General features: G+C 36.9%; 1 protein-coding gene across 1 annotated transcript in view; it reads right to left on the bottom strand.

Annotated features, from left to right (window-relative positions):
* Positions 1 to 9,131: 9,131 nt before the first annotated feature.
* The window catches only part of LOC150079326 (uncharacterized), a 124,105-nt gene continuing 115,466 nt past the window's right edge, over positions 9,132 to 17,770 (bottom strand). Inside the window, exons 7-8 of the mRNA XM_090382621.1 lie at positions 12,078 to 12,171; positions 9,132 to 10,234 (exon numbers count right to left, since the gene is read on the bottom strand). Of these exons, the coding sequence (XP_090238747.1) occupies positions 10,089 to 10,234; positions 12,078 to 12,171 (240 nt within the window). The 3' untranslated portion in view covers positions 9,132 to 10,088. The remainder of the gene's footprint in view (positions 10,235 to 12,077; positions 12,172 to 17,770) is intronic.

Genomic DNA, 17,770 nt, shown 5'->3' with positions numbered 1-17,770 from the left:
GATATTGATGATGGGATATCAAGTTTAATGTCCAAGTTTGCAGATGATACAAAGGTTGGCAGGGTTGTTAAGGACACTACTGACGCTATGCTGCTGCAACAGGATCTGGAAAGGTTGAACAGATGGGCTGAGAGGTGGCAAATGAAGTTTAACATTGACAAATGTAAAGTACTACATATGGGGAACAGTAACCCCAGAGCAACATATCAACTCTGCGGTACTACACTGACAGTGGTGGAGAATGAAAAGGACCTGGGGGTAATTGTGCAGGCAGATATGAAGTTCTCTGAGCAGTGCAGACGAGCTGCAACAGTAGCTCATGGTGTCTTGTCAATGATATACAGGAATTTTTCTAGCAGGGATAAGGAGGTGATTATTCCCTTGTATAAGGCAATGGTTAGGCCACATCTTGAGTACTGTTTACAGGTCTGGAGGCCTCATTTCAAGAAGGATGTAGAGCTGCTGGAACGGGTACAGAGAAGGACAACAAGATTAGTGAATGGAACAAAGGGTTGCTCTTACGAAGAAAGGCTTAAGTTTTGCAAATTACAGTCTGGAGACTAGGCACCGGCGAGGATCTGATAGAGGCGTATAAGGCTTTGAATGGTTTGAGCATGCTCAATGCCAATGGGATTCTTCATCTTGCTCAATATAATCACCTCAGAGGGCATAAATTCAAATTGAGGAAGGACGGATGTCGGATAGATGTGCAGAAATTTGCCTTTGGCCAGCGGGTGGTTGGTTGGTGGAACCGACTTCCGTCACTTGTTGAAGTTGATAGCCTAAACAAATTTAAGGCTCAACTGGACAGGTATTTCGAACGAACGGAGGGGTGACATGGGAGTGGTGTGTGTGTGTGTTTTTTTTTTTTTTTTTGGCTGATGCTGAATAAGCTTGCTTTCTTGCATCATATGCCTATGCTAATAATGAATCTAGTTGATTTAAAAAATTTTGTCCCCCATGTAGTTTCCTTCCATTTGCTCAAATCAATTACAGGCAAATTAAAATCACCCATAAGTCATTCATGCTTACTTGCCTATTCCATTTGCATATAGAGGCTCTCCCCATAATCTTCACAATCATCTGGCCTGTAGATTATTCCCACTCTCATTATACCTTTGCTTCTATCTCACCATACAGCATTCTATACTAGCATGCAAAACATCTGAATCCAGGAAAGCTTTGTCACGCTCAAGGCTGCTTTTGATAAGATGCATAATTTTTTTTTTGCATTTTTTTTTTGGCTGGTGCAACATAAGCCATGGGCTTTCTTGCACCATACGGCCGTTACTAATACTAATACTTCCATCACCCATTCCATCTACCCTATCATTCCTAAATACACTGTACATATCATACTGAAACTCATCATCCCCTATTTCCAGATGGCATGTTTCTGTAAGCCTTATTATGTCAGCATTTCTTGTCCTAACGAGCAGTTCAAATTCACTCATTTTATTGACACTTCTCACATTACTGTATAAACAATTAAGACTTAGTGTTCTCGTATAGTTAACTGCCCTGACACACCCCTTGAAGTTATTTAAGCTTGCTTCCCTAGCATTAACTACTCACTCATTTGAAATGTTTCTGCCCTCAGAACATCTTGCTAATATCTCTTGAGGTATATGCAAGTGTTACTTTGACCAATATCATGAGGCAAATGGATATCTATATTACCCTTTTCCCCCCCACCCAAATTAGCAGTTTACCTGCTAATTTGGGTGGGGGGGAAAAGGTATCCTCAATAATACTGGCAAAAACCCTTGCAACACTTTTGTTTAAATGTATCCAGTCTCTACAAAATGAATTTCCTCTACCTACAAGTGCGGGCCAAGCTGATAAAACTTCCCTCCAAAAAGCCTTGCAGAGTCCAAGTCTTTAGTTAATCCACCAGGCTATCTATTGTGCCTGGGCAGAATTGCAGACACACAGACATTCTAACCTAACTTGCAGCATTTCTTCAGCATGGTCCTATATTTCTCTAACAAATCGTCAGATCATGTGTGCTTAATATGATTAGTCCCCATGATAATAACATGAATAATAATATTCTCTTTATACCCCCTTAAAATCTGACAATCTGTTGGTGACATTAATTGCTTCTCCAGGCAGACATACCCTGGTTCTAGTCCACCTATCATTACAAAATATATTTCCCATTTCCCTGACAATGGAGTCTCCTATTAGAACTAAGTCCCTTTGAACCAGAGCAGTTTGCACTTGGTTATTCTGTTCTGTGGTCCCAAATTGCTCAAATCAAGAGTCTTGAGTCCCTGGCGAGCTCCCAGTTACATTTTTTTCAAGGGCAAGCACACATTTTTTCAGTGGCTCAAATTCTTCTAGCTATACACCAAATTTTTACTTTAGATCGGTATACTCCGTAACAACAGGAGGTGTCTTTGAGTACATACCACAGGTTCTGCAAACAACAAAATCACGATTCACTTGGAAATTGCCACAACTATTTCTGTAGTCATGATACCCTCTGACGAAGTGTTCAAGGTGGATCTTGTCACAACCATTGTTAAATATCACAGAAAGTAATTTTTCAAAAAAAGTTATATTTATAATATAAAAATTAAATTTATGAATTATTACAGGATAAAAAAACTTATATCAAAATAAACTTTACAATATACAGCAATACCTTGCACAGTGTGGTTAATGTGTTGGAAAAAAAAAAACTACTGTACTGACTGAATCAGCATTAAACAGGGAATTGTTTCAATGGGAAAAATACATGGGTATCAAAGGAAATGATACATGGGTATCAAAGGATTTTTTTATATTAGAAATAATTGTACATGATTAGTTAGAAAAATAATAAATACAAATAGTAATGAGGTAGACTAAGAACAAAATTAATTGATAAACTTTATTTTGAAAAAGAAATAAATGACAATTTTATTTTGAAAAAATGAAAGCTAGAAAATTTTACTGATTAAAGAAAAATCTATCTAATCTAAGTTCCACCATTTTGTTTTTCTTCTTTTCTTTGTGGAGTTCTCGATAACATTGAATGGCATTTTCTAATGCTTGTTGGGCATTAATGCTACATTACGTCTGGATCATGATTCATAATTAAGTCTGAAGCAGTTTCCACTGCCCTAAACATTTTTTAAGTCCTTGTAAGGGAACTTCTTTTTCTCACACTTTACTAGCTCCTTTGTTACACTCTGGACTTTCTTCTGCTTCCTCATATGTCCATTCTTCATCTAGCTTAAGGAGAGTATCATTATTGGGAGAGCTTGAGAATATGCGTCAATGCACTCTCGAACATTAGCCATTTCCAAAGACTCGAATCCAACATTGTGTCCAATTTGATGTCTTATAAACCTCACTAGTGAATACCGTACTGATTGAAGCCACCGTGCGAGGTACTGCTGTATTAAAGAAATTAATTAAAAGCAATTATCTAATCTCTATGTCTCCCTGCACTTTTGACTTGGGAGCACTATGAAAACACATCCTCTCAATACAAATGCCAACAGTGAAGTAAAATGAATTCTTAGGGATTGGGACAAAGATCACATTGATGCAGATATCATACATAACCTATTATTCAGTTTTAAGCAGTATGCCCAAAGTCATGCAATGGTACTGTGAGAACTTATAAGTCCGACCAACGCTTTAGACATCTCATAAATGATATTTGTTAATTTAAGCTTAAAATATATGAGACAAAAAATTTTGTTTTCAATACTCAAAAAAACAATGATCTTGATCACTTTCTTCTAGAGCAAGGGAATCATTCAAAGGAATTTGTTCTATCAGGTTAGGCAACAAATAAGGAGTACTGTGCGTGAGTTTTTAATTATTTGTTGTTAAAAAAAAAGACCTTAATTTTAAGATAGCTGATTCATGTCGCATGACAATGCTGAGCTGGGTCCACATCAATTCGCTGTTAGACAATTCAATATGTAAAACAATTCTGCGTACAAGACAATTAAGTGAATGACATTTCAATGTACATGACAATTTAACAAGAAGCATTAGAGACTTAGAAAGGAGGAATGCAGAAATTTAGAAAATAATATATTTTTTATAAAAGGATTCGTGCTGATCCTTCTCATAGGCAGTTTGGAAAGTGAGTACATGCCTATTTCAGGATACTGTCAATATTGTAATGCCTTTAATCCAGATAAGCTTTCTTTTCTTTTATTTTTAACATACCTACTCAATTGAATACCATGCCTTTCCAGGAGCATGAACTGGGTGAGGGTTGGGAAGCTAAAGAAAGTTATAGGTGCAAAAACCAGATGAAAGGAACAGAAATGAAGCTTATCACTGTGATAGTCGTTAAAGCCATACACTGTTTTAGTAACATGGAATGGCTGAGAAGCCAGAAGAAACTCATTTACAGAGAAACTAGGAAAGGAAAGGATAACTCCAAAGCCTGCTCTATTCTAGTAACATGGATTTGTGAGGGTTGGGAAGTCACAAGAAATTTATTAAAAGACAGAGAAAAAAAACGTTATCAGGCTGCTATTTATTTATTTTATTTATTAATTTTTTTTGAGGCTGACAAAGCCTGTGCTGTTCTAACAGGTTGGAAATTTCAGAAGAACCTTATTAACAGAAAAACTACATGAAAGCATGGTTATTGAAGTTCACTTTGTTTTTCTTTATTTTTTTGGGGGCTGTTGTAGCCTATTCAAGCAGCATGATTTGGTTGACAAATTTGGGAAGACAAGAAATTCACTGACTGACACAAAAAATAAGAGGTAAAATGAAGCTTGATAATTTCACCCCCCCTCCTTTTTTAAAGGCTCGACTGATTGAGGGTTGGAAAACCAGAAAAAAAATTGAAGATAACCTGCCTTACCTATCCATGGTACCAGCCTACTACTAATTTCAATAAAAACTACAGCATAGGTTGTGGACCGATCATCAAAATATGAGCATTACCCAGCTGGCATCCATTAATGATCTCTGCTTTTGGTTTCTTGAACAACTCCTCCCCATGTGTATTTCCTATAAAATATAACTTATAGAAGTGAAAGAGTAGTGTTAATTAACAAGTTCTTATATCCTAATCTTTAACTTGTCTGTGGCACTTTTTTAACAGGACTCCTAAAAAGAAAGTAGAATGCATGTTAAAAAAAGAAGGTGGATAGCACACTCCATCAAAAATATAAAATATTAAGAACAGTATTGTAATCACTAAAAACCACCGCTTACAGCATGTCGTGTTAAAAGTTTACAATTACATTTTCTGTTTTGCTTTACCATACAATACAAAGAATTCTCCCAAAGACTTCATTGAATTGTCAGTACCACCAATTGCCAATCAAATTTCCTCACCAGATGTGAGACCCAGGGGCTCACATCTGGTGAGTATGGGCTTGGCAAACCCAGGGTCCTGAGCTGGTTATCATCATTCTTGGTGATTCCCTTCTACTTCTCTCTCTCTCTCTCTCTCTCTCTCTCTCTTTCTCTCTCAGGGTAATGCAGGAATTTTTTTGGATTTCTTAATAATCAGCACAGAATGTGCTGATTATCAAGGAATTTTTGGCAAAGTATAGTATTATTGAGCTGAGCTAAGCCAACCCCACACCACTTCTTGTTTCCTCTAAATCAAACCCATGCTGAAAGGATAATAATTTATCGATGCAGAGGACATGAAAAGAAATGTGACATGGAAATTTGTAGTAGTCAGTAAAAATGTATTTTTAAAATGTCACCAACTATTTTTAAAATGTCACCAACTAATGTTCTATGTGCAATTTCAGAAGTGTGTAGTGCTCAAAGCAATTTGAAAAATAAAAGTTTTTTTTGATTCTAACATCTGGTTTAAATTGACTGTCCTGAAACTTAACTGTCGAACCTTGTATAATTTAATATGGATCTTGGACAGCATTTACTATTATATTTGAAATTAAATACTAGTTAAATGATGTAATGTTCTGCACTTACAAATAATTACACAAGAGAAAAAAGTATTGGTCAAAACACAACAATCACTCCTAAAGAAATAAATCAACAATGGGTACTGCCGCAAAAGTTTGCTACCCTAAACATGTGCCTTTCCATTAATATGCTACTGTGTATAGCAAATCTATTAGTTCCCTCTTACCCAGAAAGGCTTCAGTTCTGAAAATTACAGTATCTGGAGACAAAGCACCTGCAAGGTGAAATCATGTCATCTCATGTGTCATCCAAGCAAGAGCTAGGATGCCACAACATTTAAATTACTCAATCCATTAAAGCATTTAAACACTTCAATATGATCTCCTCACAGGTGTCTAGTTTCCAGACGGTACAATTTGCAGAATTTAAGTCGTTTTTAGTAATGGTAATCTTTTCACTGACTAACCTGATTGCTCTTCTCCCATACCAATATATCCACATCCCTCCTGAAACAAGGCTTCCAGACCTGTATGCAATACTCCATATGTAGCCTAACCATTGCCTTATACAACAATATAATCACTTCCTTGTCCCTCCTGGAAAAATTACTGCATATCACTGGCAGATCCCCACAAACTGTCCTAGCAGCCTGTCTACACTGCTCAAAGAACCTCATGTTAGACTGCACAATAACCCTCCCCCTGTGTTTTCCTTCTCCACTACTTTGAGTGTGGTCCCATCCAATGGGTATGGTATTCTGGAGTTACTGCTTCCCACATGCAGTACCTTGCACTCTTCAAAGTTAAACTTAAATTGCCAATTCTCATCCCATCTGGCTAATTTATCAAGAGGCCCAGTGGTGGCCAACAATAAGAGGCCCAGCACTGAACCCTGAGGTACTCTGCTAATAACATTAGTTCAAGAGGAGCAGAGTCCATTAATAACTACTCGCTGCTCCTGCAACTCAACCATTCTTTTTAACCATAGCAGTAACTTCCCCTAATGTCACACTGCTCCAATTTGTACACTATTTCATGTGGAACAGCATCAAAAGCTTTGCTAAAATCTAAGTATACAATGTAATATATTTTTTTTTTTTTTTGCATCCAGTTCCTCTTTTGAAGCATTGTAGCAGCCAATCGGATTTGTCAGACAGGATCCTCCCCTAATGAATTTGTGCTTTGATTGCAATATAACTGCATTCACGTCAAGATGATTCAACAATATTTTGATCATTGACTTCATTATATCCCCTGGAATAGAAATAAAGCTTACAGTTGGTTACCTTCCCCTTTATAAATTAGGGAGACATTTGTACATCTCCTGTCCATAGGAACCAGACCTCTACTGAATTCAGGGATGATCTCATTACTAGGTTTACTTACCTCTTCTGCTTCTTCTTTTAATACGATTGGATAGATTCCATCAGCTTCAAGTGTCTTATTTATTTTTAGCTTCAACAATTCAATCAATGTTAATATCATGTCACAAAGGAGGTTAGGCATGCCAAGACAAATTACAAAAAGTCTCTGGCAAAGAATACAAAAAAAAAAAAAACAGAATCAAAGACTTCTGTGCTTATATTACAAATAGAAGGAAAGGGTTGAATCACATTGGGCCACTTGATGTCAATAGTTTAGCTGTTGATGACCCTGCTCAGGTTACTGACCAACTAAATAGGTATTTTGCATCTACATTCACACATGAATTCTTTAGGGAAGGGGATGCCAGAAGTTTATCAAATGCTAACAGGGAGCTAAAGATTTTGTGATAACTGAAAGAGAAGTGGAAAAGAAATTGTTGAAGCTAAATATAAAAAAGACACCCGGAGTGAATGGGATCTATCCAATTATATTAAGGGAGCCTTTTGATACTGTTCCACATTAATGATTGTTGTATAAATTGCAGTATTTTGGCATTAGGAGCAAGTAATTCCTACAGTGTTTAAGGGTTAAACACTGTAAAAGGGTTAAATAAACCCTTGTTTAAGAGGAAGGAGACAAAGCATAATTATTAATTTAATAAAAATATCTAAACCACTATTCCTTATGAAGTAATATTATAAATGGGGTTCTGCAGAGTTTGCTGTTGTTGGGCCCCTTATTCAAATGAACAGCAGTAATCCCAGAATCCCATTTAAGAAGTTTCTTCCTGTACTCGCTCTTAGCAACTGTACATCCTTCCTAAATTGAGGCCTCCAGATTTGCATGCAGTACTCCAGGTGTGGCCTAACCATTGCCTTATACAAAGGGATAATATATTTGTCCCCTTATGTGCTTTGCCTGAGCAAGAGTAAAGATGCTATCAGCATGTAGTTTGTTTAACCCTTTTAAAACCTTAATACTTCAATTAGGTCGTCACCATCTTATACCTGATTTTTAGGTGCTGCAATTTATAGAACTGAAGTCTCTTGGTAAGAGTATCCTTTTGTGTCCCTGGCTAATCTTGTTGCTCTTCTTCTCTATTCCTGTGCCAACAGACCTACGTCTTTCCTAAAATGGGGCTTCCAGACTTATGTGCTGTACTCAGCCATTGCCTTATGGAATAATTACTCCTTGGAAAAGTCACTGTTGGAAAAGTTCCTGGATATCATTGACAAAACCCATGAGCTGTTCTAACAGCCTCCCTACACTGCTCAGAGAAAGAACTTCATGTCTGCCTGTACAGTTATCCCTAGGTCTTTTTCATTATCAACAGCCTTGAGTTTGGTGCTTCTTAAATGGGATTCTGGGATTACTGCTGAGAAGCACCAAACTCAAGGCTGTTGATAATGAAAAAGATCTAGGGATAACTGTACAGGCAGACATGAAGTTCTTTCTCTGAGCAGTGTAGGGAGGCTGCTATCCAGGAACTTTTCCAACAGTAACTTTTCCAAGGAGTAATTATTCCATAAGGCAATGGCTGAGTACAGCACATAAGTCTGGAAGCCCCATTTTAGGAAAGACGTAGGTCTGTTGGCACAGGAATAGAGAAGAGCAACAAGATTAGCCAGGGGCACAAAAGGGTACTTTTACCAAGAGACTTCAGTTCTATAAATTGCAGCACCTAAAAACCAGGTATAAGACGGTGACGACCTAATTGAAGTATTAAGGTTTTAAAAGGGTTAAACAAACTACATGCTGATAGCATCTTTACTCTTGCTCAGACAAAGCACATAAGGAGACAAATATTATCCCTTTGTATAAGGCAATGGTTAGGCCACACCTGGAGTACTGCATACAAATCTTGAGGCCTCAATTTAGGAAGGATGTAGAGTTGCTAAGAGCGAGTACAGAGGACAAAGTTGGTGAGGAGAAAAAAGGGGTGCTCTTACCAACAAAGGCTTAAGTTCTGCAAATTGCAGCATCTGGAGACTAGTCATTTGCAAGGTGATCTGACTGAGCTGTATAAGGGCTTGAACAGGCGCAATGCTCATGACATTCTTCCTCTTGCTCAGATTATGAACCTCAGGGGCTATAAATTGAAAATGAGGAAAGACAGTTGTAAAATAGGCATGCAGAAATTGCCTTTAGCCAACAGGTAGTTGATTGCTGGAACAAACTTCCATCTGTTGTGGAAGTTGATAGCTTAAATAAATTCAAGGAAGAACTGGGCAAACTTTTGGAACAAATGGATGGATGAAATGGAAAGGCCCCCCCCCCTTTTTTTTGGCTGATGCTGTATAAGCTTGCTTTCTTACATCATATGGGTCTACTAATGCTAATTTTTCTTCCACTTTTTTTCAGTTATCACAAAATTTTGCTCCAGTTATAACTTAGTTTGCTTCCACTCCCTAAAAAAATCATGTGTGAATCTAGATGCAAATATTTATCATTTTGTCAGCAACCTGAACAAGATCATCAACAGTTATGCTGTTCGAATCCAGTAGCCAATATGGTTAATTCCTTACCTTCTAGTGTCAAAATAAGTAAAGAACTCTTCACTAGTTTTATTATGGAACTATCATTAACATGGGTTTGGATGGATATTTGCCATAGAAACATCTGTGGTTTGTGCATTCATTAATGCACAAACAACCAAAATCTTAAGTGCTAGCATTCACAGGTTAAGAAATACTGTTCTACAGTACATAAAATTATTACACTAATAGAAGAGAGTTGTACAACTTTTACTCACTAAATGGTCGTCACCATAAGAATGTAACTTTTCATTGACAAATATAAATGAACTTTAATTATTTGATGTTTATGTAAACAAAATAGAAAAAAATAGATGATGATAAAGCAAGTGAAGTTTCACAAAACCACTGTAGGATCCCAACAATAATGGAGTCCTCTGTCAAGGAAATCTAACTTCTGCATTTCACCTGCACTCAAGTCGAAGTCAAATATTTGCATATTTTCCAGTAGCCGTTCTGGCTTTTCTGTTTTGGGGATTACACCTATAAAGAGTATAATTGAAAATCTTTTCAATAATTAAGTCTTAGAAATTGCATACATTAACTGGAAATAAGGTCTATATCTTAGCAAATATCTCAAAAAGTAAATAGACACAACTTAAATTTGGTCTAAAAACATTTGTTCACACGTTCAAAATATAAGAAACAAACAAAAATTACAGTTGGTCAAAAATATTCAAATCATCAAACCATTACAGAATTAAATAAAAATCATGTATGAGGCTGCATTAACACATTAATCCACTTGGAGGAAAAACCACCCTACTATTAGAGCTTTTTCTTCCAATTTGACAAAAGAAAAACTGAATAGGGAACCACCCCACTATTAGAGCTTTTCCTTCCAATTTGACAGAAGAAAAACTGGATATTTTTGCCAAACAACCTTCACCAGAGATTGATTCAATCCTGGGTTGAACCCATCATCAAAAAAGTCAGCAGCAAAAGTGTTAAAGTGGCTTAAAACTCAGATAGAAATAGTCATAACTCATATGTTGTTGTTGTTTGGTTTTTAGGAGCATTAGCAACTAAGGCCATATTTCTCCGGGAATATGCGGTGGTCATTCCCTGACCTTTCTGCATCCTTGGTATTTGGTGGTGACTGGCTCGAACCCCGGTCTAATCAAGAAGCATGTGCTATGCACTGCTGCTCCTTCCCACCTGGCTACGGAGGCGCCATAATAATAATAACTCATATGGTGGAGCATTTGGTAGAATCGGGACAACACAGCAAATCAAGGTTTTGCAATGGAAATACAAAAATTTGGATGATTGTGAACATTGTCAGAATATTGGCAAACTGGAAGAAAAGAAGCCCCAAGTGTCAATTTCAAAATGGCTTAGTGTGGATCCCAGTAAAAAAGTAGAACTAAAAACAGTGTACAAATCCAAAGAGAAAAATACTGATTTCGTATCTTACTGGGTCATTGGCAGACCTGGTAAACACATTAACTGCATCATGATGTACTATAGTGAGAAGAAAGCTCAAAAATGTCTCTGCCCTCCCCGATCCAGATTGACTCAATCCTGTAATTTTTTAATTTGGGTCATAAAGGTCATTGGAAAAGCCAGCAGTGAGAATGTTAAGGATAAAAAGAAAAAGAAACTGAATTCTGTTAAATATAAAGGAGATTCAGCACATCGTGAAAAGATGAAGCGAATATTTTATAATTCATTTTTATTTGTTACAAAGGTAATCCCATATTTCAAACAGTTTACTAATTATTACAATGAAAATACACCATATAAGTCTGTATGAAGGAGCATGTGACAGCCATCCAAAAAAGCCAACTCTCCATAACCATACCATGCATGTATGTATGTATGAAACTGAGTGAGTGAATTATCAGTTCCACCTTGAATTTTTATCACAGGAAATGGTTTTAGTCAGTCCTCGCAAACATTACAGTTTTATTTGCAACAAGAGATCAAATTTAAACTACCACTGCAGATATGACAAACACTGGAAACAAATCTATATTTTAGATGTCCTCCATTCAGGCCATGGAAAAGTTCCTAACAAGTTGCTATCAATCCAACAGAACTGCCAATTGGAGCTTTCTCAGAGATTTAAATATCACTCAATTCAATTCAAACATATATAAGGATGGGCATACAAGGCAATCAGATGCACACTTAAGAAGAGAGAGAGAGCCTAATTTAAAGAAAGTTTTCATCATTCTTTACATGATATTTGACTAGGACTACGTGAAGGTCTAATTCTTTTCATTGTGATTAACAATGGAGGGCATTTATACAGAATTATCACGTAAAAATTATTTAAAATGAAAATATATATTAAAAATAATTCAGTTTTACATTTACTTACTCATTTCATGTTGGAGTGCCCACCGTAAAAGAACTTGAGCTGGCCTTTTTCCATGTGTTTGAGCAACTTCCTGTACTGCTGGATCAGTCATTAACTACAGAAAATGTTCCCAATATAAGTGAACAGAATAATATATATTTTTAAAAACTTTAGAAATTTTTAAAATACTCTATTTGCTCAAAATCACTACAAACTTTATAACTCCACTTGTTTAGTTTTTGGTATATTTGCTTTATGTAACAGATATTAATAATGTTTCAGTGCAGATGTTGGAAATTGGTGAAATAATGAGCACTTAACCTGCAAGGAGTGTGATCTGCCTTTACTTTCTTAAAGAATTAGAGATTATTCTTATGTTTGTGGTACTTTCTGTACCACTTCTTCAGTGAACTCTTGTAATGCTGTCCTTACGAATTAGCTGTCCTTACTATCAGCCTCACATATCAAGATATGTGATTTAAATTCATTATTTATATCATATAATGAATTGTACAATTCATAATATTCATTATATTTATTACAGAACATAATCAAACCCTTACCTAGAAATAATAGCCCTAGAAAGGTGAAACTTCACAGGAACTTTAATCCTTTTGTATGTATAGTAACATTTCTCCCATCTATGGATGTTGTTTAATGCCTTGATCATAGCAGTCTGCACTTTTTTTGCCTGAAACCACAATTCCACTTCATTGATGACTTCCTGAGACAAATATAAGCGGCATCCACGCAATGGTTTCTTCATTTCTCGAACAAAGAAGAAGTCTGACGGTGCTAGGTCAGGAGAACAGGGTTGGTACTGCAGTAGTTCAAAGCCGCACTGGGAAACAAAGTTGGTGGTGGCAACAGCCATGTGAGCCAGTGCTTTGTCTGACAGATGGACACTTTCGGTTAACATTCCATGCCTTTTCACCTTCAAAGCATCGCATAACTTTTTCAAAAGATTTCTGTAATATTCTCTGCTAAATGTGGAACCACGAGGTAGGTAATCTGTCAGGATAACCCCTTTTATGTCCCAAAACACAGACAACATCACCTTCTTCGCAGTTGAATTGATCTTTGCCTTTTTGGGAGGAGGTGTGCTTCCACTGCTTTGACATGTCTTTAGTCTCCGGATAATACTGATACACTCAGCAACCATCAATTGTCACCAACTGATCAAAAAAGTTCTCAACGTCTGCATTACACAAATCCAACAGTTGGCGAGAACATTGCATTCGAAATTGCTTCTGCAAATGCATCAGCAATCTTGAAACCAATCATGCAAAGACCTTAGACATGTGCAGATGGTCATGTAAAATGTTGTGGGCAGACCCATAACTAATCCCCACTGCATTTGCGAGATGCATTATAGCCATAGCAGCTAATGCACCAATAAACAACCATACCACACATACACTGCAATTGCAATGAAATGAACTGTCACACGTCTGTCACTCAGCACCAGCTGCTCAACCTTTGCAACCATCTCACTGTCTGTGGATGGCCTTCCTTTTCTTGGCTCATCAAAGACACTTGTACAGCCGCACTGGAACTCCCGTTTCCACTTTTTTTACAGTTTCATAGGATGGACAATTCTGCCCAGACACAGCTTTGATTTCTTTGTCAATTTCCTGAGCTTTCTTGCCCTGCAAATGCAGGAACTTGATCACTGCTCAATACTCCACTTTGTCAACCATAGTGTCCTTCCTCAGATTCCAGGCTCCACCCTCTGGCATATGATCACCTACGGGAATGAAATTTCACATGTTAGTTAGTGAATATGTAGACAACTTATATTAAAAACGGCATCTTCCTACTGATGTTTTATCTAGGTCAGGGTACGAACATTTTGATACCCCCTCGTATAAATATAATGAATTGTAAACCACTGCCTTGGTATGCAAGGCAGATGGTGTCATAAGGATAGCATTACAAGAGTTCACGAAAGAAGTGGTACAGGAAGCACCACAAATAATCTATAATTCTTTAAGAAATTAAAAGTAGATTACACTCCACGCAGATTTAAGTGGCCATTAATTCACCAATTTCCAGTTCTTGATAAACCTGTGCACCATGTTCCTAAAGGAATATTTAAGTGCAGATTGTTAAAGATTAAATTAACCTTTAAATTGTTAAAGGTTAAATCTCAACTATTATCAGTGAAATTGTAGGAATGCATTTGTGAATCACACAAACATGCACAATTTAGTATGCATATGTATTAGCATTAGCCATATAGTGCAAGGAGGCCACAGGCTTTTACCATGCCAGCCAAAAAAAATAAATAAATAAATAAAATAAAAATTAAATATACAGTAGACTCTCAATTTTTCGGGATAGATGGTAAAAAACAAATCCCAGATAATCGATTTCCCGGTTAATCCAAAAATACAAAAGTCCCCAACATACGTAAGAGATATGTTCCAGGACTTCTTACTTTGTCGAGTTTTACGTAACTTGGGAATGACTAATAACATATTGCTACTATATTATTATTGACAAATCTGTATTCTGCGCGATACTTGTTAATGTATGGCCATTTTCATACATCCTTATTAGTTTAATTTTCTGAACCAAATAAATGGCTTTCCTTTTGTTGGTAGATTTACTAGTACCACTGTCTCTTATTCTTAGTCAGCACCATGATAACAGTCAAAATGAAATTTTCTGAAAAGAACTTCACAGGGTTAAGGGGGAAACACACTATTATCATCTCACATAAACTCACATTTTACTAAAGCACATTTCAGGAGGTCACTGCCATTAAACAATTTGCACCTTCTGGGTTACTGGGCTTTTCTGTTCGTGCATCTAATTATAAACGGGTAGTAAAATTGATCTTATTGCATTTGCGATAATACCGATAGCTGGAATTGTGTAGGTTTTTACGTTATTATGGTGAAATGTGTCCCCTTCATTGAAATCTTCACTCATAAAAAAAAAAAAAAAAAAAAAATTGTATGAATCTTCTCTTCTTTCCTATTTTTTTCCTCAATTTGTGCATTCCGTGATCGTTGTTATTGATTGCTTATTTTATTTATTTATTTTTCTTCTTTTAAATTTTACAATCCTAAAAAAAAAAAAAAAAAAAAAAAAGAGTGAAAAAAAATTTTACATAAATCCATATGTAAAAATTTTACATAAGTCCATAGTTGCATAAGTCAGGGACTTACTGTATCGAAAAATGTTCAGCAACCTACGTAAAAAATATGACGATAGATAAAAAACGAAAAAACTTACCATGCATTACTCACGTGTCCAATATGATGCGTCCGCTTATTTCCTGCGATGTCGATTTTAAGTCTAATAACTTTCCTATATTTTTTTACGATGTCGATTTTATATCTAATAGCTTCCCTTTATTTTTTTACGATGTTGCCTATGGTTTGGTCACCAATATTATAATGGTTCTTTAGAGATTTAATGGATGCACCGTTTTCAAACTTTTGAATAATTTCAAGTTTTTGTTTAACTGAAAATGCAACTCTTTTGTGTTTACCCATCATTTTCACGATTTCTTAAAAAAAAAAAAAAAATACTATAAAAAAAATTCTGACTTAAATAACGAAACAAAATTTTGCTTTTGTGCTGCAACGGAACACAACAAATAACGCGACACACTAAAAACAAACTAAACGTTTGGTGGTCTTTTTTTTTTGAGTGGCGGGTGTGAAGACAGTGGGAATTGCAAGATAATAGGTACACCAATCTCTCAATGACCACTTATAATGCCACTTACCGCTTATTTAGACTTGCAAAATATCTGTTTATACCTATTCTAGTTATTACTTGAATTTTTTGATTTCTGGTTGTTTTTTTTTTTTTTTTTTTTTTTAATTTGGAGTCTTGAAGTGTCCCAGTTAATCGAGAGTCTGCTGTATAAAAAATAAACTACCTACGTGTTTCCCTCCTCACACAAGGCACATGATGCAAGAAAGCAAGCTTATATAACATGAGCCAAAAAAAAAACAACCCCTCTCATTTCACCTATCCACTCGATCCAAATGTTTGTCTAGTTCTGCCTTGAATCTATTTAAGCTTTCAAATTCTACAACAACAGATGGAAGTTTGTTCCAGCAATCAACCACCTGCTGGCTAAAGGCAAACTTCCACACATCTATCCTACAACTGTCTTTCCTCAATTTGAATTTATGCCCTCTCAGGTGATTATTCTGAGCAAGAAGAAGAATCCCATCAGCATCGAGCAGCTCAAACTATTCAAGGCTTTATACACCTCAAACAGATCACCTCGCAGATGCCTAATCTCCAGACACTGTAATTTGCAAAACTTAAGCCTTTCTTCGTATCTTTAGCTGAGAATGCAATAGAACTATCAGATTGTAACAGAGGAAGAAGTACAGATGGACACAAGTTGCAGCCAGCAGCTTTGGCAGGAAATACAAAAGTACAACTGCCACTTGGACAAAAAGCATGTTTTATACTTTTAGCATGTTCAAAATCAAGTTTGGATTGATCAATAATGGTTTTAAAACTGTTGCAACACTAATGTTGCAAACATTAGTGCAGCCAGAAAATGAAGCTGGAAATTTGGATGCAAACCAGTTGCAATATACTACATATTGCAACTGGTTTGTTGCAATATACATTCTTATCTTGAGAGGCCTTCCACATACATACATTGAGTGATCACTGAATTATGACTACCCCTATTAAAACTGAATGCAACCCATTGACCAAGTGAGGTATGAGAGTGAGCAATTAGTCGACCTACGTAGCATAGATAAGGTGTCAGTGGTTCAGTAGGTAGTAAAATCCTGAGCCTGATGGGTAAAAGGAAAAATTTATCAGACTTTGATAAAGGACAGATTGTGGGTGCTCGACGAGCTGGTGCCTTGATTTCCCAAATGGCTGAACTGGTGGGGTGTTCAGGAACAGCCATAGTTAAAGTGTACCAGGACTGGCTTCAAAATGGTCAAACAACGACCCGACAGCAAAAGTGCAAAGGTCAGCAAAAGGTTGATGTTAGAGGTGATTGTACAGGCAAACAGGCGCAGCACTGTTGAAGAGTTGCCTACCCAATACAACATGGGCCAACCCGGAACAATATCTGGCATGGCCATGCGTCACATGTATGGACTATACCAGCAGACGACCCCTACTGCATCCTCTCCTAACCAAGGTTCATCGGCGTAAAAGACTTGCCTGGTGAAAAGAGCATGCAAGTTGGACGTTAGAAGACTGGAAGAAGGCGTGAGGGTCGGATGAGTCATGTTACTTACTCCACACCCTGGATGATTGTGTACGAATTTGGAGTCAACAACACGAGGCTCTTGATTCATCATTCATGGTATCAAAAGTGTAGGCCATTGGAAGCGGTTGTATGGTGTGGAGCATATTTCACTGGCAGGAACTTGGACCCCTGGTGCATGTGGAACAACATATCACTGTTTTCTGCTATCATCAACTGCTTACTCACTGTGTGTACACCCTGCTATGTTACACTTTTTCCCAAATGGTGATGGTGTCCTCTAAGATGACAATGCACCGAGCCATTGGACAACTGTTGTGCAGGAATGGTTCAAGGAACACAGTTCTGACTTCCAGCATATCAATTGGCCTCCGAACTCCACCGATTTCAATCCCAGAGAGCACTATGGAAAGGCATATTAGGTGTCTGGATACACCAATCACCTCCATACCTGCACTGTTGACTGCACTACACACAGCTTGGTTGGCCATACCTCCCGAAC

This window comes from Mastigoproctus giganteus, chromosome 10 (genome assembly GCF_048544385.1).
Source record: "Mastigoproctus giganteus isolate SK-2022 chromosome 10, ASM4854438v1, whole genome shotgun sequence".
In the NCBI taxonomy this organism is placed as follows: domain Eukaryota; kingdom Metazoa; phylum Arthropoda; class Arachnida; order Uropygi; family Thelyphonidae; genus Mastigoproctus; species Mastigoproctus giganteus.
Note: the sequence above shows the minus strand (reverse complement) of the source record. Positions and strands in the feature narration are given on the sequence as shown.